This window comes from Gobius niger (assembly GCF_951799975.1).
Source record: "Gobius niger genome assembly, chromosome: 11".
Lineage (NCBI taxonomy): Eukaryota > Metazoa > Chordata > Actinopteri > Gobiiformes > Gobiidae > Gobius > Gobius niger.
This window is the reverse complement of record NC_136862.1, coordinates 9,592,680-9,617,178: the sequence shown is the minus strand read 5'-3', so window position 1 is coordinate 9,617,178 and position 24,499 is coordinate 9,592,680. Positions and strand designations below refer to the sequence as shown.

Below are 24,499 nucleotides of genomic sequence, written 5' to 3'. Positions count from 1 at the left end.
TTGAGGTCCCCATTTGTACTGATTTACAAGTATGTGTGTGTGTGTGTGTGTGTGTGTGTGTGTGTGTGTGTGTGTGTGTGTGTGTGTGTGTGTGTGTTCTTGTAAAGCATCACATGTGGGGACGTCCACCTGTATACACACCAGCCATGTGGGGACCTAAAACCTTATGAGGACCTCATTCGAGGTCCCCAGAGGCACAATGCTTTTAAACGGCTAGAAATGGCCTCAAGATGGGCCCCATGTACTTTTCCTGAGAAGTCCCCAGAATGTCCAAAACCTGAATTAGTGTGAGTGTATGCGACCCTAGTGGACACACTGAGGTACTGCAGTCCCCATATGACACCATGTTCTGGTTCTGTGTATCACAGGTCCCCACAAAACAGCGCCCCCACAAGGTGGCTGCTGGTACTGCATCAGTCCTCATATGACACCATGTTCTGGTAGTGTGTATCATCAAGTCCCCACAAAACACCACCACCATGTGTTTGCTGTTGCACTGCACTTATTACAACTTCAACCTTTGTAACCTTTTACATTATAAATACATGAAAATATTAGTTGTTCTTAATGTAACATGCAATTAAAAAAAAGCAAATAAGCAGGATATGAGAAATATTTAGGGCTTGACGGTAACTGGTTTTCTTAAGTTACTAGCTACCATTGCTAAAACTAAAATGGATATATTTTATTGGTAAATGGTCTCAACTTATATTGCACTTTTCCACCTACATACTGTAGGCACACAGCAAGGAACCATTCACTCTCTCATTCATACAACAGTGTACGCAGACACTTGAGGCATGGAGGGTGAAGTGTCTGGCCCAAGGACACAAGGTCAGTACGCAAATTTGAACCCCCGACCTTCTGATCATGAGACGACCCGCTCTACCAACTGTGCCACAGTCACCACCATTATCGTTTAATGATTATTATTTCAACTTAATTCAATATAAGCGTAATGTTAACATGATTTGTTAACACAGACAACCCAAAAGAAAATCATAAAAACTAAAATAAATGTTCTCTTCAGCCTTCAGCCCTATCTGTAGAGGGACTTTTATCTGCCCTGAGTCTATCTATAGCCTGTAGGAGCGATCACTGTTATTGTTTGCCTCCACGATTTTTACCAGATGAAGGTAGAAAAGTGCCATAAATGTGATTTTATGTAGGCTTCACATGAACAGGATTTCACCAGTCTAGAGCTGTGGGCTGTGTGGAACATGCTGTAGGTGTCTCCAGAGCAGTAGCCTACCTAAGTGTTGGAAGTGAATATCCAACATCCAACGTGAAACCAACTTCAATGTGCACCACATCATTTGCCTCCCATGAACTTTCATAGCGGCCTCTATCTTTTTATCTTCACTACAAGGGCGTTTATTAACAGCGCTGGCTGCTTTGAATCAAGTCTAAATCAGTCATTAAATCTATGTCATTAACCATTGCGTGAATATTTGTAAAGCACTTTGAGTTATTTTGTATGAATGGTTCTCTTCAAATACAGTTGATGGATTGACAAATAGAATTATAAATTGGCTTGTCTGAGTGTTGGGGAGGGACTTGTGTCCTGCTTCTGCTCCTCCCTCTCACCTCTTTGTATGCAGGTGCTCCACCCTCCCCCATGGCTACTGGGTGTGGCTTCTCAGCTGTCCCCTAAGATTGGCTGCATCTGGCCTGGTGGCTCAGCTCAGTCCCAGCCACCTTTGCGTTAAACTTTGTAATAAAATTGGTATTTAACCGCCCTTCTGGTTGCTTTCCTCATTGAGCCGGTCGGGACAATTTGTGAAAAAGGAGCTATATTAAAGCTGTTAATATTGTTGTTTTGTTTACAATAGTGACGTTTAAAGAACAATTAAGACTGAGAGGTCCATTAAAACGAACTAGAAAACAAACATTTAGGGATGCACCGATAGTATCAGGTATCCAGGACCCAGGAAACAAATGACAAATTAAGCCTTGGAAAAAATGATTAATAATAATGAAAATTATATTCAATAAAAAAAAAAGAATAAAATAGCATATGTAAGATTCTCATATAACTAAATCTACGTTTCTCAGGTAAATGGGTAACTACTAACTAGTCTGCTATGATATAGTCTATAAACCATCTATACACAAGAATGTTTGAGAAAAATGCATGGTACTCGTTTTGGTATTCGGTGTTGGCAAGTAGGCTACTCAAGTCAAAGTACTCATAACAGTTTTAGAAAAAAGTAGTATCGGTGCATCCCTATCAACAATAACAACAGACTGGTGGTGATGCTCCATCATGACACAAACTGGGATTAACAGGTCCTCATAATGTTCATCTCTAAACTGTCTCATTATACAAAATGGTGGCTTGACTACATCGTGATACACAAACCAGGATTACCAGGTCCTCATAATGTTCATCTCTAAACTGTCTCATTATACAAAATGGTGGCTTGACTACATCGTGATACACAAACCAGGATAAACAGGTACTCATAATGTTCATCTCTAAACTGTCTCATTATACAAAATGGTGGCTTGACTACATCGTCATACACAAACCAGGATTAACAGGTCCTCATAATGTTCATCTCTAAACTGTCTCATTATACAAAATGGTGGCTTGACTACATCGTGATACACAAACCAGGATTACCAGGTCCTCATAATGTTCATCTCTAAACTGTCTCATTATACAAAATGGTGGCTTGACTACATCGTGATACACAAACCAGGATAAACAGGTCCTCATAATGTTCATCTCTAAACTGTCTCATTATACAAAATGGTGGCTTGACTACATCGTGATACACAAACCAGGATTAACAGGTCCTCATAATGTTCATCTCTAAACTGTCTCATTATACAAAATGGTGGCTTGACTACATCGTGACACACAGGTATCAGCTATGTGCTAACTACCGACCATTGCACAATATTTTACAAGAAAGAAAACATTCAATACTACATTGAAAAACTTTTCAGTTTATAAAGTTTTAGACAAATCTTCAATTTAATTTTTTTTTATTCTGTGTCCAAAAGTTGGAGCATAGCTGATTAGCAGACATCATGCTTTAAAACTCTTAATATTGAATTCTTCTTTTGAAATCAATGCTAAAAATAAATTGGATATTAAGGCTTTAAGTAGCCTGTGGACACAGGCACAATTTTCACTGTAGGCATATGTGAAAATGCCATTCCTCCTTCGCCTAATTTATTTAACCCTTTGTCTTTTGATATTCTTTAAAAAATTAGCATTGGTTTGTTTTGGTTTGCAAAATCCCTGGCCGCCATTTTGTATTGCGGGGGAGGAGCTAGTGGTGCCACTACCCGTGCTCTGCATCTCTCTGCATCTGCGTCCACGACAGATGTCACGTAGCTTACAGTCAACAAACTGGTAAGTCTTTTTTTGAGAGTTAACTAAGTTAGAGATGACAAATTAGTTTGCAATGTTCATGTTCTAAGATATGTGCTCAAAAACGTTTCAAAAACAGTGCTAAGTACTGTGGCAATGTGCTAGCTTTTCTGTTCATTTCTACCACAATACATAAAGAGACAGACTTATTTTTTGCTCAACTGTCTACTTGAAGGAAGGTATATGAGGCTCTTTTTTTTTTTTAGATTAGATTGTTGAAAAGTTTAGTGGATATTAGCTTGATTAGCTAGCTGCATGGTGGTTAGCTATCATGCTAGTTGTACATTAGCAAAACCAGACTCACGTGGCCTCACTTTTCTTTAACAAGGAATACATTATACAGTTAAAACGTTGGTGTAAAGTAATTAGACATTTATTTTGAGCTCCACAATACTGGTGGGCATTTTTTTGCATTGGGTCGTCCATAACTTTTCTGTCTGACCCAGTCTTAGCTTTGAGAATAACCATAACATTGAACATGTTTAGCATAGTGGTAAGAAGCTGCTGTAGCACCATGTGCTGTGGGAAGTGGAGCTGAGACTGCCACAGAGGCATTAAACATAAATAACTCATCTAACAATGGGACAATAGACTATGTCTGAGATCTCAGGACGTTAAGCAAAGATTGTTCACAGCTACCATAGTTAACTCAACTTTATTTTTTCAGCAACAATGAATGAGTCGAAGGATAAAGAGGGACATGGGAAATCTGAGGTGAGATGTTTTTTCTTCTTCTTGTGAACCACTGTACTGTATAGAAAAGGCTTTATTTATTCATTCATTTTTTAATACATGTATAAAAGGAATACCACTACATGGCCATAATGTTTTATCCAACGTTTTAACCTTAAGTCTCATGCTGTTCATAGGGAAGATACATGTAAACACAGCGAGTGATTTTTTTGTTTTGTTTTGTAGTCACAAGTAAGATATTTTCGTTGGCTGCAGACATTGAGAAATCACCACGATGCCTGTGTGACCCGACATGAAGAGTGGCTCACAAAGGAAACACACAAGAACTTTGAAATTACATCACTACCTCAAATTGTAAGTCTGTGCATACAATATTGTTTAAGGCAAGACACTGCAGGGTAATGGGCTATATGCACAGTGACCCCACGTGATTTCCGCCTGGACAGTCAGCCAGACGCTGTCCTTCCTGTCCGAATTAGCAGGTCCCACAGAAATGAAGCAATAGCTTAAGATTTGTTAAAGGACGGCGAGTAAAAGCTCAGATGTGACTGGAGCAGGTTAGAAAATATTACATGAGACGTAACGACTTCACAGGAGGAAACTCCGTGTTCATAACGTGGATGTTTTTGTCTTGAGGCTAACGCGGCTAACGCAAAATAAAAAATAAAACTAGCGAGGCGTTTGGAACGAGCCTGCGCAAAAAAGAATCGTCCTGTTAGTTTAAATTATATTTACTTGTTTACATGTTATATTATCATTTTTCAACACTAGCCTTTAGCTCTAAGATAAAGCTCCGTCCCTTACGACAGCTGGCGTTTCCTTTGGGGCAGATTCACAGCGAACATGATGTTTGTAACACGTTTCTGTGACTCCATCAGTAACTCGTTGTCCTTAACCAGATCCTGAGCTATCGCTATTTTTGTGTGGGAACCTGCTAATTGTGAACGTAAACGATCAGCGACAAGAAGTCCAGCGTCTGGCTGACTGTCCAGGAAGACGTCACGTGGGGAAACTGTGCATATAGCCTATAAGGAAAAAAATAACGCCCCATAGTTAACCGGATATTTTAATAAAGAGTTTTCTACAGCAATATAAACAAATATCTCTGTCCACATGACAGATTATGCGCAAAACAAATTACTCTATCCCACGAAAGTTATATATTTTCCCAACACTTTTTTTTATATAGCAAATAAGTTTGACTTTGCATTTTTTTTTTTTTTTGCTGAGGTTTAGCTCAGCCACTCAACTCATGGAGAAACTTTAGCAAGGTCAACCCGTCAAAAAAAGGTCTCTCTGTATAATGAATAAGTTCTGAGAAAAAAGAAATAAAGAAATCTGCAGCCGCAGTGCATGTGACGTCGCGCAGCTCGGAGAAAGTAGTGGCTTCTGTCCAAATCGCCAACAGAATGAGTGGACTATACACTACTATATAATGCAGGCCTATATAGTGAATGAGGGGTTAGGGACATTCGGACACAAGCCAGGTCTGGTCTCCTGTCCAGACCTGTTCACGTCCAGGTCTAGTTGCGTCCAGGTTGTGTCCTGTTAAATGACTGCATGCCCAAATCCATAATTGAGTCTTGTCTTTTTCAGTCAAACCCCAGAAAGGATGACATGTCCACATCTGAAGGTAGCCAAGATGAGTATGTCCCAGATCACACAAAGAGCAGCACAGACAGTGAAGACGACGATTCATCTGCCCACCAGAAGCAACCACATAGAAAGAATCTGGATCAAATAAATATAGATCCACAAGGTAAGATAAGTTTCACAATGCCATGTACTGTTACTTCCTGTTATCTATTAAGTGTCCTGGTAACCATTTCATTTTTGTTTTTAGAGGGGGTCATGGAAGACACAGAGGCATCAGATGATGAAACTGATCCAATCTCAGCCCCAGATTGGTCATCTTCAAAATCTCCAGGTATTTGAACAAGTAACACTTGACACATGTGGGGGAGAGGGAGAGGAGGCGAAGGACACAAAGGGAGGAGACCAAGGACAAGAAAACAAGCCAATTATTTCCTGTATTTTGCTTAGATTAATCTCATTATGTCCACAGGAACCAGGAAGAGGGGAGAGCCTGCACTCCAAAACCTTCAACCAGGAAGTGAAGATCATATCCCTGGGTTTTCTTCGAAGTCTCCAGGTATTTTAAACAATCAATGAAGGAGAGAGTTTGGCTGTTTGATTCGGGAAGAAGAGATTCAGGAAAGAAGAGAGAGTGTGACCGGGGAGAGGAGACGGGTGAGAGAGATACAGGACAGACATAGGGGAGAGAGGAGGAGACTGATGAGAGAAATACAGGACAGACGGAGGGGAGAGAGGCAAACGGATGAGAGGGAGGAGGGGAGTGAGAGGAGTAGAAATGGGAGAGGAAGGGGGAGAGAAGACGAAGGAGAAACGGATGCAAACAGGGATGGAGGAGTAAAGAGAGGGAGACTGGAGCGAGCAACACAAGAGCAACAGAAGTGGAAGGATTGGTACTGGTCAGAAATGTCTGATAGTGTTGCAGAATGAAGTGATGATACATTTTATGGGAGAAACATCCAGGAACTTGTGCTAAGTCCCCGGCCCCTCTATTATTCTGTGGGTCTTCAAACACGTGTTGACGTTGGCATTAGTTACTGTGTGAACCATGTATATATTGCTCTCACAATTCATACATTTAATTTAAAAGGGACAGAAATAAAGCTGAAGCTGTAATTACAAAAAAAAAAAAAAAACATAAAAAAAAACAATTTCATGTTGGTGAGTGAAATCAATGATTTCTTTATGCCCATAGAACCAAGGAAAAGAGAATTTTTAGCTATATACTAGTTTAGTTTACTAATAACTTGTCTTGAACACTCAGGACAGACGGGAGGAAAGGGACTGCAGACACGGACGCCAACAGAAGAAATGTCTACTTCCACTGGTAAAGCTCATTCCAACTACTTGCAATACAATTGGTTATTGTCTGTAAAGTCATAGTAAGTCATGTCTATGTCTTTGTTGTCGTCTTGTTATATTTTACTTTTTTTTTTTTTCTGCATGCCCTTATGGCCTTGTAGATTTAAAGTTTGTATAGCTTATTTTTACCTGAATTCTATGTTTGTTGCACGATTGTACTGAGAAACATTGCTAGTTTGTGAACCTGTTCTCAAACAATGGCAATAAAAAGTGTTCTGATTCTAGTTTTTGCATATCTTCCAGGATCTAAAGGAAAAAAGAGACCGTGGACAGTGCAGGAAGTGAATGCAGTAGAAGAAACCCTCATGGACAACATTCAGTCTGGGAAGGTCCCTGGTAAGGCGCAGTGCATCCAATGTATTGAAGAGTCTGCTGGGGCACTTCAAACAAGGAAATGGGAGGGTGTCAAATTTTACGTCAAAAACCGGATTGAGGCTGGGAGACGACAAAGTTGTAAAAGAAAGTAATAAGTAAGTAAGTAAGTGCTTATGACACATTAGGTACGATGACAGAAACCGTTTTTGTAAGAGTTGGCTAAAGAAAACGTTGTCCTGTTGTATATATATTTTTTGGCTTTTATTGATCCTTAAAGGAACAGGCCACCGTGTTTCCATACTGAGATATGTTCTTATCTTAGCTTTGACGAGTTCTTTAGGACCTGTCTGGTCTTCCCCCGTGGCTTCAGTCACGTAAACACAGCACAGACGGCGTTAGCATTTAGCCTCTCCCTCTCTCCTCTATAGCTCCAAAACAGGTCAAGATAGAAGCTACCAAGCTCTTCCACGTTTTCCCTATTTAAATATGGTTACGTGAAGTGTTACACTAAGTATAATTACACACAATTAAACAATGTGGATTTTCTAAGCGGATAAAAGGGGGGACTATATTGTAAGGCGTAATAATACCAGGAGTAATTTGGCATCCGCACAGTAAAGTGAAGATTACTGTGCATTAAAGTGAAGATATTACTGCGCGGATTTCGAACTACTCCTGGTATTATTACGCCTTACAATATAGTTCCCCTTTTTATCCGCTTAGAAAATCCACATTGTTTAATGTTGTGTAATTATACTTTGTAGTGGAACACTTCACGTAACCATATTTAAATAGGGAAAACGTGGAAGAGCTTGGTAGCTTCTATCTTGACCTGTTTTGGAGCTATAGAGGAGAGAGGGAGAGGCTAAATGCTAACGCCGTCTGCGCTGTGTTTTTTCGTGACTGAAGATCAGACAGGTCCTAAAGAACTCGTCACAGCTCAGGTAAGAAACATATCTCAGTATGTACAAACAGTTGCCTATTCCTTTAAAGGAACAGGCAACTGTTTTTTCAGTCTGAGATATGTTCTTGCCTGAGCCTGATTGTGATTTGATGTGTGAAACCATAGACATTAGCATTTAGCCTCTCCTCCTCTCCTCTATGTGGCCAAATGGGGGTGAAGTTAGAAGCGACCAAGCTCCTCCACGTTCCCCCTATATGGTTATGTGAGATCCAAGTATAGTTACACAAAATTAAACATGTCAATTTTCTAAGTGGATGAAAAGGGGAACTATATTGTAAGGCGTAATAACACTTAAGAAGCACTTTGGCGTCTTACTGCGCAGATGTCGAGGTGCAACTACTCATGTAACTGTATTTAAATATGGGAAACGTGGAAGAGCTTGGTGGCTTCTAACTTAACCCCATTTAGCCCCATAGAGGAGTGGAGATGAGGCTAAATGCTAACAACATCTTTGGTCTTTTTGACTGAGTGCACGCACAAAGACCAGACAGGTGCACATTAACTCGTCTAAGCTCAGGTAAGAACATATGTCAGTATGGAAAACCGGTGGCCTGTTCCTTTAAATACAGGAAGTAACAGCTAGAGGTAGAGTTTTCATACTGTTGTGCAATCGTAAAGTTATGCAAGAGTCTAAAGTAGAGACCTGTACAGGAATGGATTTTGTGGATTATGTTTTGGTCTGACCGCCCGTTCCCGCCTAAGGCTTTATGAATCCTGACCGATCCTACAAAATTAGTGTCGAGTCCTGCAAGTCTCGTGAGAATTCCCGCCCGTTGCAGGTCTCTAGTCAAGAATTCTATTAAACTTTCCCTCCAACTTACTCGTGTTGAAGAACATGCATGATAACTGGCAAACCGTTGGGCGACAGACCCATGTTCACTTTTTTGTAAATAAATATTTCATTGTTAATGAACATTTGTTGGGCATTGATTTTTTTGTTTTAAACCTCCTCCTTTTTCCTGTTAACCTATCTACCAACATTCAAAAATAACAAAAAATACAAGAAATACCATTTTCCCCACTATTGCCATCTGGTGGTTGTTTCAGGTACTACATAATAGACAGGTCCCCAAAAGTCACCAATTACCGGACAAAAAATAAAAAATAAAACTTAGGAGATTTTGGTTCAAAATTTGCATCTGGAGCCCAAGGCTCAAGAAAAAATTTTGAGAGTGGTTTTGGTGGCTCTATTCCCTTAAAAAAAATGGGGTCCCCATATGGAGCAGTTTGCCTTGAGGTCCCCATTTGTACTGATTTACAAGTATGTGTGTGTGTGTGTGTGTGTGTGTGTGTGTGAAGGCTAAAAGTTGCGAGCTACACCAAACACCTCAAACAAGTAAAACACTGACTGTGAAGGCTCTGCAGCCAATACAAACCCACTGCAAAATTACAGAGATTTTTTTTAATTATAGAGTGTGAAAAACATGGACGCATAGCTATTAGCTACTGAGGCCTTATAGGAAGTAGAGACTGGCTGCAGAAGTTCCTTGCTCTCATGGACTTTCTATTAAGTCATTATTGAACACATGATTGTCTGAACATGCGCAACAACATCCTATTTTTTCCCTTTTTGCTGTTTTTATTAATATTTTTGCCCTATGCTAATAAACAGTCAAATTGGGTAACATACCATTTATCCAACCCATTTATCTGACGTCTCATTATTCAGAAAATTTACCATTGAGCAGAGGTGCCATTAGTCCGACATCTTTAAAACTGGGCAGACACTGTGCGATTTGAGCCACGATTTTGAAGAAGCTAAATTAATCATCCACTCACAGCGTGCGTCTGAATCGTGCACGATGAGCGTATGTGTTGCTGAAGGCTAACTTCAGCAACATATGTTAAGTAGCCTAGCTTAAGCCCCTCAGTTAGTCCATTCATATTCTACAGTCTATGGTTTTTAACTAATTTCGTCGAAGTTTACACAAAAGGGAAGACTGAAATATGATCTGCTAGAAACAAATTAAGATGATAACATAATAATTGTGTTTTTCGCTACGGATCATATATGGCCGTAATATTTGCAGATTTAGCGATTTGCTTATCCTACTCAAATTGCACTCTTGATTCTTTGCAATTGCGAAGGTTTTAAGCTGACTTTTACATTTCTCATCAGTGCAGCCTCTTGTTGTGTAATCATTCTCATCAGGCTGTTATTACTTTCTGACTTTGAAGAAAAAAAGCGCTCACCCCATTGTGCCTTGAGACAGCGCCCCCCCTTTTCAATCACATCGAGGCTATATTTTTCTGAATATGATTAATGGCCGACTGTATCTAGAAGGACGTCTAATATATTCGGTGAAGCGGAGATGTGACAGAGGATACGCTCGCATAAAATCGCCCGAGCTCTTTATTCAAGGCTTTGTGGGTCCTATCTGTCTCCTTAGATGCTATGACTGTCACAAAATGGTCCTATTGTGTAATTTAGTGTGCGGGATGTTAGCATAGCAGCATTGAACTCCTTTTTCTGACAGAATTGAGGAAAAACTGTTGAGTGCTAAGGGGAGGTCAAATAGTCAGGGTTGTGGAAACTTTAGCTCTATTTTTATCATATAGGGCTGTGCTTTTAATTGAAATTCAAGTACATGTACACATATTACTCGAATGGATTATGAAAACAGCATAATCAAACAAAAGCAATAACTAACTTTAACTCTGTAATGTGTTTAATGCACAGCCACCCTTCTCAAAGCAGCAATTCATATGGGTACCTATAGTTATTAAATTGCAGGGCATCATGATATAATTTGAACTTTTTTTTATTGTCTGACATATATATATTTGAGGCTAAAGCATTGACGTTTATACAGAGGCTGCACTAGTCTGTTTCATGAGCAACTGCTCATCTATCCTGTCTTTCACATTTTTTTACTGTCGTAGAGAGGCAACAGGAGGGATGTTAAGATGTAAAAAATGTAGCAACATCTTAAAGAAGAACTAAGTATCTTGTTTACCTTAATAAATCCTCTTCGTAGTCCCCCTGGGGGTAATTCAGCCTTAAAAAAAGACTAACAGAGACAGAACAGGCATTTAGAAAATGTTATTGAACAATACGAATCATTATTGGGGTTCAGACCCCGGCGGAAGATCGCTTGAACGATATGAGTAGCACGGCGTTGAATGTTAGCCAGAATCTTCCCCGATGATGAGCAGAGCTGAGAAGAGGCCAGGTGGAGAAAGGGGTGGAGGAGGGTCGTAGCACGGCTGGGAAACTCTGAATGATTGACCAGGGGGCTTAAGCATAAAAATAGCTATTTACAAAGTATTTTGCCTAAAATGCTGACGAACGATAAGCAACTATGATGAGCTTACTGTACATGTTTAACATAACGCTATATAAAAAGTCTTCTGGCGACTGAAAGATGCCGTGTAAATGTTTAAAACTTTCAGTGTGAATGGAAGTGCTGCTGGACAAAAACACAATTTTGTTTAATGATGTAGTTTCATTCTTTTAGAGATAGATATGAATTAGTTTCTGCCAACTTTCATTTCATGGAAAGCTGTCTGTTATCCCCCAGTATGTTGCTGACTGTCTGCGTTACCATGGAGATCACTTTTAATAAACCAATACTTATCTCACTACAAAATTATAATTTTTACTTTCTTCACATTTCTTTTTGCTAAAGCTTTCTCTTTTCCGTTTGTTGGATCGAGAAACTATATTTACTATATGGCATAAGCGAGAATTTAGCACAAACTCCCTTTTTTCTCCCTCTGCACACTGTGTGCCACGCTCCAGTTGGCACACTCCTCATTGAATGCTCAGTGAATGTTTAGCGCACAGTCTGAATTAGCGCTGTGTCAGTGGCAGATTAGCCTCTCTGGCCCGAATGCGCTAACGCACTTTGACGGCTCGTGCCAATGATGTTTACGACTCCATGAATCCCTGACGCGGCACATGTCTGTTTCCCGTCGTGTGTCGTCCTCAGTCACATGTCTCCGATCTGTAACCGCATGCTCTGAAACAGCACAAATACAACATTTTTATCACGTGAGATTGTTGTCTAATGAAACGACTTTATCCATCCTCATAGAAATTCCTCACTAGATGACGGAGACGGTCACAGGTTTGATTCCCACTTCCAGTTGAGGTGAGATTTTCATATTGGTTTATGCATGCACGAATTGTTATCCAGCATGCTGTTTGTTGAGAATTTAAGAGTAATATTTTTTGTGCATGAGCCTTTTTCTGCATGCCTGAGAAATTAGATGCATAAAACATTTTTTCCTTAGAGTTATGGTGTCTTCTGTCGGATTTTTATTTGTCTTTCTCTGGTGTTAGCCTGCGTTACTTTCCATTGTGTTGTGATATTAAACCTTCTCAAGAGATGCAACACAGACTTTATGACACATGATTAGTTCACGTTATACAGTAATTTCATAAACCAGTGCCATAACAGTGACAGTTTCTACCTCACTTCAAAATCACGTGTTACTGGTGCTGCAAACAGCAGTCTTTGTATGGTGATCAAGAAAGTGTAAGAGCTCAGGTTTAGAGCTATCAGATGAGGTATGACATGTATACACTGAGATATTCAGTAAATAATAATATTAAAAAACTGAAATCCACAAACATCCATGTAGATTAATATCACAAAGTTTGATAAATCGAGAAATAGCTACCGTTTCAAGACTGCCTTGTGCTGCCTTCTGTGCTCTGGTAAATAATAATAATAATAATAATGCATTAGTCTTACATAGCACTTTTCCAGACGCTACAGTCGCTTTAGAATTTCGTGCATTATTCATTCACTTCATACTTGGTGGTGGTAAGCTACTATTGTAGCCACAGCTGCCCTGGGTAGACTGATGGAAGCGAGGCTGCCAGTCTGTGCCATCTGACCATCACCAACACCTCACTCACTACATTCACCCAGGCTTCCTGGTGTTTCCAAACGGTCTCCCATCCAAGTACCGACCAGGCCTCTCCCTGCTTAGCTTCTGAGATCTGACGAGATCGGGCCGAGCAAAGGCGGTTTGGAGGATCCTTTCCAGTGGTGTTAAAGTGCTTTTGTGTCGTAGCAAAGTGAAACATAAACATTAAAAAAACCACAACACCACACTATGACCAAGTGAAGTCACGTGAGAAAGTTGATCTTGGTAAAACATATAATGTTTGACTTTTTTTTACATGACGATAAGTTTAAAAAGAGATGACATTAAAATTGAGTCGCTAAATAGCTGCATAGTGTAGGTTTCATAACTCTCAGATAATAGTCATGAAAATGTACTATCCTGCTCTCTGTTGAAAGGTCAAAGGTTATCTCATCTCGGGCACTTGCGCATCACATTATTTCCCAGTTCCCCAGAGGGAAATGCAGGATGGTGGTGGCGTTCATGTGAAATTTTCTTTTGGGCAAGTGGTATTTACCATAATTACGAGATCACATGAAGGCAGCGTTAGCTATTCTTCAATATTATCAAACTTTATGAAATCACTGGCAGCAAATCAGGTATATTTAGAATCAATATCCGATCCAGTGTTTTTTTGCTGTTTCAACCCTTGCCCTAAAAGCTTGATTGCTCGCCCAATTTAAGATCAACCCATCACATAATCACCAAAGCGACCATGTTATGTGACATGTCTTGTCTCGTTTCACATGTCTCTGTCTGTGTGACCCTGCTGTGTCTGTCAGTGCCCTGCCTCTGTCCTCTGTGTTCGATTTCTCTGTGAAAAGAAAAAAAACATAAAATCCTGTGTACGTCCCGTCACCTCTGTGTCCCTCCGTGTCCTTCTGTGTCCCGGCACTAACCTCTCTGCTCTGCTCTTGTCTCTCGCTCCACTGTAGGCCTCCCGAGCCCGTTTACAGCACTGTGAACAAACTGTGTGACAAAGCACCCTCCCCCCGACACTATTCCCCCGTGGAGTGCGACAAAAGCCTCCTCCACTCCGCCCCTATCCCAAACTATCACTTAAGCCTGTTCCCTGACTTGGACTTCACCAGGTACTCTTACACCTCGCTGTGTCCCCCTCCTCACCCCCCGCCCGCCATCGTGTGCCGTGAAAAAGCATGTTTCACTCTCGTCTCTGTCAACACATCCCCTTCTTACTCGTTTGGTCCGCTTCTCCCGGGCGGCTCTCATTTTGTGCTGCATTTTCCCCCCGTCTTCGCTCCCACTTCTCTTCGGGGCTCAGGTCTAGGCTTATCTTTCACAAACACATTCCCCGCTTTCCTATCAAGGTTTAGGCTTTCTTCCATTTGAAATATTTCACTTAGACTTAGTCAGGTTGGTGGACATGGGAAATAACAGTAGTCAGAGATCCAGCGGCCACCAGGATGATTTTGAGAAATGTTGATTGCACATGGATGGGATTTAAACAACTCAAAAGTGTTAAGTTATTCAATGCAATGCAGCAAACTCAAGGCCTTTAAAAATATAATTAAAAGTCATTCAAACTGGGTTTCATTAAAGGGACTATACAGAGTTTAATATTTAAAAATGTTTGTATATTCCTCCCCCTACATGTTCCAGCAATGGTGTAGTTTGAGCCCAGACCTATTCACCACAACTGCCTCTGCAATCCTGCACAGTCACTCAAAAAGGTCATGCACAAGCTTAATATAGAAGCTGCAGTTACGCGTAAGACCTGAGGTGGCAGTAGTGAGTATAAAATGACCAACTTGCATCTAGTCCCTTTAAACAACATCAGTATAGTATAATATCGGAAGGTCTTTTATGGAAGGAATTACCATTATTGTTCTGTTTTATGCTTCTAGATGACGAATAATTTTACATAGGTATCGAAAAAAGTATAGTTCAGGTAAACAAAGTGCCGTTAACCAGTTACCTGCCACACACCTCACCTCACACAGGTCTTACACACACATTATTTTCATAAACTGCAAGGTCTTAGCTTTCAAATGAGGCATTGCACTCAACAAAAATGTGACAAAAGAGCAATGAAAAAAAGCGTTTGACCCACGCAACAAAAGTGGGTCAAAAATATGGCAAAAACGTTTAGATCAGTATCCTGGGTCTTAGCTTTCAACTGAGGTGTTACACTGGCCTATAGGCTGTGAGCTCCAGTCGAGAAACATTTAGATTTGGGTAAAGCCAAATTGGGGTTAAGGAAGGGATTAAGAGGTTACAGTGCTGGTGCCGGCCCTTTACAAAACACAATCAATTATGTAAATGCAGATCAAATTTCTGCTCTGAAATGACTCTTTCTGGCCAATATACATTTGAAATATCTTTTTTTTTTCTGACCAATAACATGGTTTTGAAAAACATACAATTGACGTTTTGACAAATATGACATTACTTACATTTTGACCTATAAAGAAAATACATCAAATATGACATTACTGCAGAATTTCTATGTAGTTTATACGACACAACTGGGATTTTAGGGACCAACTTTGGACTGTCAGAAGATTCGGCCTCCGCTAATACATATAACTAGGGTAAAACTCGTCTCGCACCAAGTAAACCTGTCTACGCTTGAGTTAGAGCAACATACGATTATTAAAACATCAAAATTTCGCAATATGATTCATAAAAAAGATAACCAAATCCGCATACAGATACATCAAAATGAATGTTGATAAAATAAAACAAGAGCAAGTAAATAAATGTATTGCAAAAAATATTCATATTAGTTACAAAGACTGAAGACTAGACACCTGCAACAATAACGATAGTTCCATTATTTATCATATAAATTAAGTTATTTCACTACACTCTGATTTTCCTTATTTATCTTTCTTGCATGTCAGTGTCATGGATCGTTAAGTCATTATTCTTCTGTTGCATGCCACTAGGGATGTACCCTTGATGTTGTTTGCCTATAATTATTAGAAATGGTTGTTTTCAAATGGTCTTTTCTTTGGATATTGGTTCTAATGTCTGTTTACTTATGTGACTATAAATGCTCGACCTAACTAGAAGTACGGGGGGACCACCCCTGGGGGTCGGTGAGCTCTTAACAGGGGGCACACGGAGTAACTAAAATCAGGGTCAACTGTAGAGGTACATTTTTAGTTGCTGTAGATATTTGAATCTGATATTATTACAGTTTCACCTTTGAACATAGCACAGCACAAAATGGCAAAAATAATCATAATAAATTTAAGTTTAGCCGATCACTTTGCAGATAATCAAGAGAATGAATGAAAGGGGACAAAAGACAAAAGACAAAAGAGGTTGGGAACCACTGGTGTACATTTGTAGTGCTTTATAGCCTCTGCGGTCAGTCTGGAGGTATTTTGATACAGAATCCAATATCTGTCTGTACAAGCGGTTACAGAATACTGTGCCTGTCCCATCGTAGAGGGTTGTTTAATTCGTCATCTGTACTGAGTTGTCATATTAACCGAATCTGGCTGGCTCGTTTATACAGTTTTAGCAGGGAGGGAGCGACAATTGCCTGGTTTTACTCTTAAAAGTACCTTTAATTGTTTTGTGGGTCTTGGCTAACCCCCTGTAAACGATGCCTTTAGGTTTGGCTCGTTTTCCGCCAGTGACTCCGCGGGACAGTCACCGGTAGTGCCCTCGTTGTTGTCGTCGTCTGGGTCGGAGAATGCAGCTGTAAAAACGATTGTAAAACAGCTCGACCTGCGTGTTTCCCCGATTCACAACCTTGACCAATCCTTCCAATCCAACGGAAAACTCCTACATACAATGTCTTATTATTTAAGTCTCTCCCTGGGACAAAGCTTTGAATGCTAACGATGCATGTTCTCCTCCTCTCTGTCTCTCCCTGTGAGCGCACTGCTGATTGAATTATTTATAAATCTATAATGAGTCGGAGGGAGAGCAGATTAATCCATTAGAAAAGGTCCGGTTTTATGTCTCTTTATTGAGGTACCCGGCTTTTTTGCTTTGCGGCGCTATAACCACTGCCTCTTAAATCATCTTCTGGTGGTTTTTATTCTCCACCGAGGCCCAGTAAAAATGAGGTATAAGTGCATATTTGCCAGCGCTGACCAATACTCACTGAATCACTGCGGTGAGACCGGGCCGGCGGAGGTGCAGTCAAGGGTCCCGGAATAAGGAGGCCCCACTGGCAGCCTGGAGATTGCTTCTTGAGTTATTCAGTAGTGAAGCGGGACTCAGGCGGAAGATGGGACTCCGACTAAGGAGGAAATGGTCTTCTAACACTCGGTTGTATGTTCAAGACCATTATTATTATTTTAACAAAGCAAATTGAATCAAGTAAATATAAAATAGTAAGAAAATATGTCTGAAATGTCATGAAGAAATATTGAAAGTGCACCTTTAAGGCTATAAAGATATATTTCAGATTGTGAGTCAGAAGAGCTGCAGTGACGTAATTCATGCGCAAGATTTGTCCAGGGAAATTCAACTGAGGCAGAACAAACCTGTAATAAAATGACATTTAAAACTTCTGTTTTTTTTAATTGCTTTTTGATGAAGTAGAAGCTTTGTGATCAAATAGCTCACTGCCTTTTATTAGCGGTGCATTTCCTGGAAGCCAAAGTGAACAAGGCGCACTTAATAACAGTGCGGGCGGAGGGTTTCCTCCGACAAACTGCTACTGTAGGTAATAACTACTATAATTACTTTGAGGGGGTAGGATTTATACGTGCAGTTTGTTAGCCGTTCACCTGCACTGGGCTGCAAAACCTTAGCTTGTCATACTTTTCATACGAAGAACTAAGGAACAGACTAATGCCTCTCACAGATACATGGGACTTTTACATTCACTCCATACACGGTGGTGATAAGCTATGTATGTAGCCACGGCTGCCCTTTGGGACAGACCAACAGAAGTGCAGCTGCGCCAATGGACCCTCCGACCACCACCACCATTCATTCACTCACACATCGTTCATCCTGGCCTGTTGCACATGTTTTTAGTGGTAGGGGAAAACACTAAAAACCTTAACCTGGAGGAAACCTAAATATATGATCTATGAAGTACCATCAGGCGTAGGTCAAGATCAAATCAAAAGCAAAACAATACATCTGAATATGTACACGGGGTATAAACCATGTCTTATCTAGAAAGCATAGGATTATCACCTAAAAAAGCCCAAGCACCACCAGCAGCAGCGCTAAAGTTTGAGAACCACTCCAGGGCATCGAAACCATTTTGTCAAATCGCTTCATAGCCTCGGCTTTAATTCCGCTCCTCCATCTCTGTCAATGGAGCCTTAATAGAAACGAATCGCCTGTGCTGTCTGATATGTGCTCGCCTCTGGTCTGCTGTGAGGCGAGACATTTCGTTAATGCTGTTTAAATGTAAACGTGTCTGTAGTTTCAGAGCTGTCCAGTAGATGGCAGTGTGGTACAAAGAGAGACAGCAGTTTGTTGCTACGTTTATTTCCCTAGACCTGCATTTGATTACATTGCAATGCTGCCTACTGGAAAGTACTTTAATCAGAGAAGCAAACATGCCTCGGATATTTTCTTTGGTTTAATGTTTATTGATAATATCGACTGACATAAAAAGTACCTTTTAATGCCTGTGGTAATAAAAACTAATGATAGAACCATGTTGATTTGGGCAATATATTCATGGCGTCACAGTAAAAAGATCTTGGGTTCAATCCGGATGCTTTACTCCAGGTGCTCCGGCTTCTGCTAAGAACATGTACAATAGGGTAGGATGAGGGAGTGTGAGTGTGGGACAACGGCTGGAAATTAGTCCATGGCTAATTGTGTGAGTGCTTTGAACAAATAAACAATTCAATTCTAGTTTTAGTCCACAAAACTATTATTTTTTCAGACATATGTAATACAGTTGCTTCATTGAGCTTCTTCCACATGTACAAAGCACGGAATGACCATGGAAAATTGTGGCAAAGAAAGTTTATTTGTTTCATATCTGAATATCTAAAGATTTAAGTTATAGGTTTAATCATTTAAGTCTTTTTTTTGTAGTTTTACCTTTAAATCATTTCTTTGACCAAAAAGCTGTGGCTGTGGAAGTGGCTCCTCTTCTGTCTGAGCTGAATTTGGGACAGTGATGCTAAAGTGGAGCACCGTCCCCCTGTGGAGCTGCTCCGTGATAGAGCTGTGTTTCCTGACAGCGGCTTCAGTACGGCAGGCGTCTCGAGTGCCGCCCGGGTCCCGTCCGCTTCTTTCCGTGTGTTTTCCTGCCGTGAGCCTGACCATGCTGCAGCCCTGCGACTCCCCCGAGCTCATGTACTATCTCAACTGTCTGTACAGAGAACCCCGGAAGGTGGTGCTGCACAAGGGCTCCACGGGCCTGGGCTTCAACATCGTGGGCGGAGAGGACGGAGAGGGCATCTTCGTGTCGTTCATCCTGGCTGGAGGGCCCGCCGACCTGAGCGGAGAGCTGCGGCGGGGCGACCAGATCCTATCGGTACGTCTAGATAAGTCACGGCCGCAAGGAGCATCACTAGTGTACGATACATGATAATAGATGTTTTATGTTGGGAATTGCATTGTATATAAGGCTTATAATCATAGCATTATAATGGCATTAAATTAAAATTTCTTGGAGACTTGCTCAACTATTTTCTCTGCCTTAGTCCGTCAAAAATACAAAAATCATGATCTTAAACACAGCGAAGGTTTTGGCTGAAATTGGCCACATTTCTTTTGAATATTGAAGTTCCCCCTCATTCTTCTGTTTGAGGAGATGGTGTTAAATTGGTCATATATGCTATAAGAAAAAAAGGCGTCATTACTGTAAAATGGCATTAAAAAGCATTGACCTGCTACCTGCATAAACCTTGATTCGAATAGGTGGCATTAAATAGTCATAAACAATAAACTGTAAAACCTTTTTTTACCTCTTAAGCCGCGCCTTAACCAAGTGCATTTTCTTCAGTTTGGCCCAACCCAAATCTAAAAGCTTAAAAAAAACAAAAAAGCATCAAAAAAGCGACAAACACGAGGATGAAAACGTAAAAAAAAAAGCAACAATAACGAAGAAAAAAAATTGTGACTTTTAGAGGATAACATGAAATCGCTATTTATCATACTGGGTCAAGCTGTACAGTCGTACTATCTCTGTCATAGCCTTGACTGTGGTGCTCAGACTCTCAGCCACTGAATGTTTGCTTGTGTATCAGTATGACGCTCTGAGAGGGTGTTTATCCCTTTTCTGTGGAAGCATAGACAGACTTGAATGGTAGGACTAGCGCAATGTCTCGAGTTCATGTCTCCGGGTCCCGCACTGATGGTAAATAAACATCTCCTGTATAAGACATCCCTCCTGGAACCACCAGGTTTGAGCACCCGAATGATCCTGGGAGCTCTGCCCCTGGTAGGGTGTCCCAGGGCAAACAGGTCCTAGGTGACGGGTCAGACAAATAGAAATAGAAATAGAAAAATAAAACGTGTAAGAAAATGGATGGATGGATGGATGTATAAGACTGCTGCCTATTTTTCATCTATCCTCTCGAACACCATTGTTAATTCTCTAACAGGGACAAAATGTTACAATCAGTTTTGTAGGTCTTTCAAATGAGGCATTACACTGTTGCTCCCCAGTCGAGAAGCTTTTAGATTTGAGTAAAGCCAAACTGGAGAAAAATGTACTTGATTCAGGCGGAAGTTACTGTAAGAGCTCAAAGGAAACTCAATGATAGTTAACGCGACAGGTTATCCATATGCTGTGTGTTTAAGTTCTTAATATTGAAATATGAATTTAAATTACTTGCCTCATATATAAATACTCCTTTCTGCAGTAATGCGATTGTTTTTTTATCAATAGCTGTGCATTTTTGATTGACTGCGGAATTCTTCCGCAGTCAATTATTGGTTTTCATGTTCTTTATTATTATTCCTCTTCCATCTTTTTCCCGATTTTCTAGAGCTTTCAGCACCTTCATGCTTTGTGCAATTTATGCAAGTTATGCATCAAAATGTTCCGCATGTTGAGGAGAAGGGTGCTATTACTTTTGGGACTTCTGCAACTTACGGTTTTTCCGCAATCGGCCAAAATGTCTGAGATTTTTCCCATTGACTTATAATGGGGCTGCCGCAAATCCATGCTTTTCTGCACTTTTTTCTGCATTTTCTGCAATTTTTGCACTTTGTGCATGTTCAGCTTATGCAACTTGTGGGTTTTGAGAAAAAATTGGCCTTCTGCAGTTTTCCAGTTTTTTTATACGAGAGTTTGAAATTTTTGCATTGGTGTGTATGGGGGGAATCCAGCCAATGGGGAGACTCCAGGACTTTCAGCCATTTGTGCAGCTTCTGCCAATCAAGCACTTTCAACAGTTTGACCAGTTTATGGAATATAAACGTTTATGCAAAGTAACCACTTTATGGGATTTAACCAGTTAATGCATTTTAAAGCGTTTATGCAACTTAAGAGTTTATGCCATTTACATAATTTATGCAAATTGACCCATTCATGTATTTTACCACTTTATGCAGTTTATACAGTTTATGCAACATGGCATTTATGCATTTTACCAGTTTATGCAAATTAGATTATGCAAATTAAGCAATTTATGCAATTTGAACAGTTTATGCAATTTCTGCATTCACTTCCCGCAATTCCGCAGTCAATCGCAATGGCGCATGTAGATTTATTATTAAGGGGAATGTGTGCAGCTGACTTTCCCTGTCGTGCACGCTATTTTGAGGACTTTTTCCACTCAAATGATCAAATATTTAGTTTTATATTCTTAATTGCTGTGGGTGTGGTCCCCATTATTGTGAAGTAAATGGATATGTAGATTGCACTGACTGCACGGTAGGCGCTCATAAGCTCTCTTCCCTGGACTACTCCTTTTGAGCTTCCTTTCCTGTCTCCTTGTAAAAGATACTACAATATAAATTCAATGTAGTTCTTAATACTCTAAGATTTTACTGTTTTGTTGTTTTTTTCCATGTGTTTTAGTCACTAACAAAACTCCTGCATAAGAAAATCCCTAAGAACTTGTCCGTAAATCACTTACTTTGACATACCTCATGATGGTTTCGTCGGTGTTCTCCTGTATGCCAGGCACTTAACACCCAAAAGTCTGCTTAACCACTTAGAGCAAACATAAACACTCGAGCACAGTGGGCGTCAGCTGAACGGAAATGACTGTCCGGCTTCATTACGGATAATTGTTTCAGCTCGCCTCCCACTCCAAGGCCGCAAAGCACAAATTACATGCTTCTGTTTCATATTCCGCTGTACGTGCTGCACTCAGTTAAATCAACATGGCACAAACTGGCACATCATTTGGCGCCCGTCATCAGCACCACTGGCTGTCCACCTTGATGAAAGCCGACAGTTAGGGGTTGCGCATTGGCCTGGTTTGGGAAGCTAAGAATAGCTCGCCCTGCCTCTTTCCGCTTATTGAGCATACGCGCTATAACTTCCACTACGTTCACATCCGACATGAGCTGTGGGCATTTACACTCGGGACGGTTTGGTCGACTGTGGTGCCGTTGTTCTGGCATCAACTAAACCAGGTTGTAATCAAGTTAGGCTTTTGCACTTTTAAAATGTTTTTTATAGTAACTCAGTCCTAATTTCTGGCCACACAAAACATCCGGAGTGAACTGGACATGTGCTGACACAAAGCGGAGAAACGTTTACTAATGATGCTTAAAAATAACATTGTAGTTCAAGAAGCCAGGTTTTGAGGATGGTACCAAGGGCGATTTGAGGTCAGACCACATGCAGGATTACTCAAACCTGCATGAATGAAACAAAAGATAATCTTGGTTACTTTTTCCTGGAGGGACAACATTAAAGCACAGCAAAAAGCTTAGAAGGAGTAAGCATAGCTACTAGGGCTGGGACAATACTTTTTTGTTGTGATACATGTATCGTATTAGAAACTATGGGGGTTATTTATCAACAGTGGTGCTAAATAGTGAGTGCAAGCAGAAAAGGAAAATATCCTATTTTGAGGTCGTGCTGCACCTAATTTACCATTTCATATTGCCAATATCATCATATTAGGGCCCCAAATCTGATGTATGAATAAGACAATGTTATATGAGTAAATAATGGGGAAATGACTCTGCTGCTGATCCACTTTTGCAAGTATTACTCATTTTGCACATGAGCAAACGGTTGGTAAATGATCCCCTATGTCCCAATGCTCTTGATACTTAACTCAGTTATGGAACAAATAAAAATAGTTTTGTTAAATCCAGATTTGGTGCTGATTGGTTTAAACCAGGGGTGTTCAAACTTTTTTCATGGGGGGCCATATAATGTAGCGTACATGGGGTGAAGGGCCACAGATTAATGATACCACGAAACCTTCAACTATAGGTGTATTTAGTTAAATAAAATTGCTTCCCACACGTTTATTTATGCTTAAAACCTTAATGCCAGCTCTGTGTCACTAAAATGTTAGTTGTTAGGTGAGAATTCAAAAGGCCATGTCTGGTGATATGTGCCGACACAAGAAGGCCGAGGGCCACCAGAAATTGGCTTAAGTGCTGCATTTGGCCCCCTGGCCGCATTTTGGACACCCCTGGTTTAAACGAAAGAGCCACACTTCTAAAATGCTTCTGCTATTTGCACTTTTCAAAAAATTTTAATCAATATCAAACTGATTTATATCTAATTTAGAGGCTCAACTTGCATTTTCTTATTTTGTTCTTTCTTATTTCATTCATTTGGGGTAAAATATCCCAGCTGGTTAGGAAAAATCATAAATTCAATACTTTGTGCATTGGAATATATTGTATCGACTGTTCCCTGAGTATTGTGTTACTTATTGGATCACGACAAAAGTGTATCGTCCCAATGGATACAGACGGAATCTGCCCATAAAAGGTCACGTTTGTCGCCAGAGGGGAAAACAAAGGGAGAAAAGAAGAACTATTTCACCTACAGCTCCATCACTGCTTTAACAAATGCTGAATTATGGATATATTTTCTACCGTAAACAGAGACAGTGACATGGAGAGAAGCAAAGTGGTTCAACGGCCCATAAATAACTGAGAGTGCAAACCATAATGCCAGCTTTAGCTTTATGCTTATCCTTATGTGCTGCTAACGGCTTGCTTTGAGTTCCGTTTTTTCACTTCTACCAGACAATCTGCTCAATTATCCAATGTAAGAAGGAGACAAGACATTCATGAGGACCCGATTTTGTCTCTACTTTATCTGTTTGTGCTAAAACTGCTTATAGTCTATGAGAAATCATCTAAAAAGAGTGAAAAAAGTGATGCTCATAACCAGCTTTCTTCACCCCGACTCGACCCCTAGTTTGTTAGTTTCTGTATTGGTGAAAAGCGACTTGCACTTTCCTTTAATCTTGATTGAGTTCTGAATCTGCCCT

At 40.4% G+C, this 24,499-nt stretch overlaps 1 protein-coding gene across 16 annotated transcripts in view; it reads left to right on the top strand.

Moving 5' to 3' along the window:
- Positions 1-24,499, top strand: part of dlg2 (discs, large homolog 2) — a 206,328-nt gene that overhangs the window by 160,483 nt on the left and 21,346 nt on the right. For 11 of the 16 annotated variants that reach the window (XM_079565579.1, XM_079565578.1, XM_079565582.1 and 8 more), the window contains 3 exons: positions 12,350-12,406; positions 14,105-14,260; positions 19,452-19,608. In XM_079565579.1, coding sequence (XP_079421705.1) covers positions 12,350-12,406; positions 14,105-14,260; positions 19,452-19,608 — 370 coding nt within the window. The remainder of the gene's footprint in view (positions 1-12,349; positions 12,407-14,104; positions 14,261-19,451; positions 19,609-24,499) is intronic. The other 5 variants (XM_079565585.1, XM_079565584.1, XM_079565583.1 and 2 more) reach the window with 2 other exon arrangements.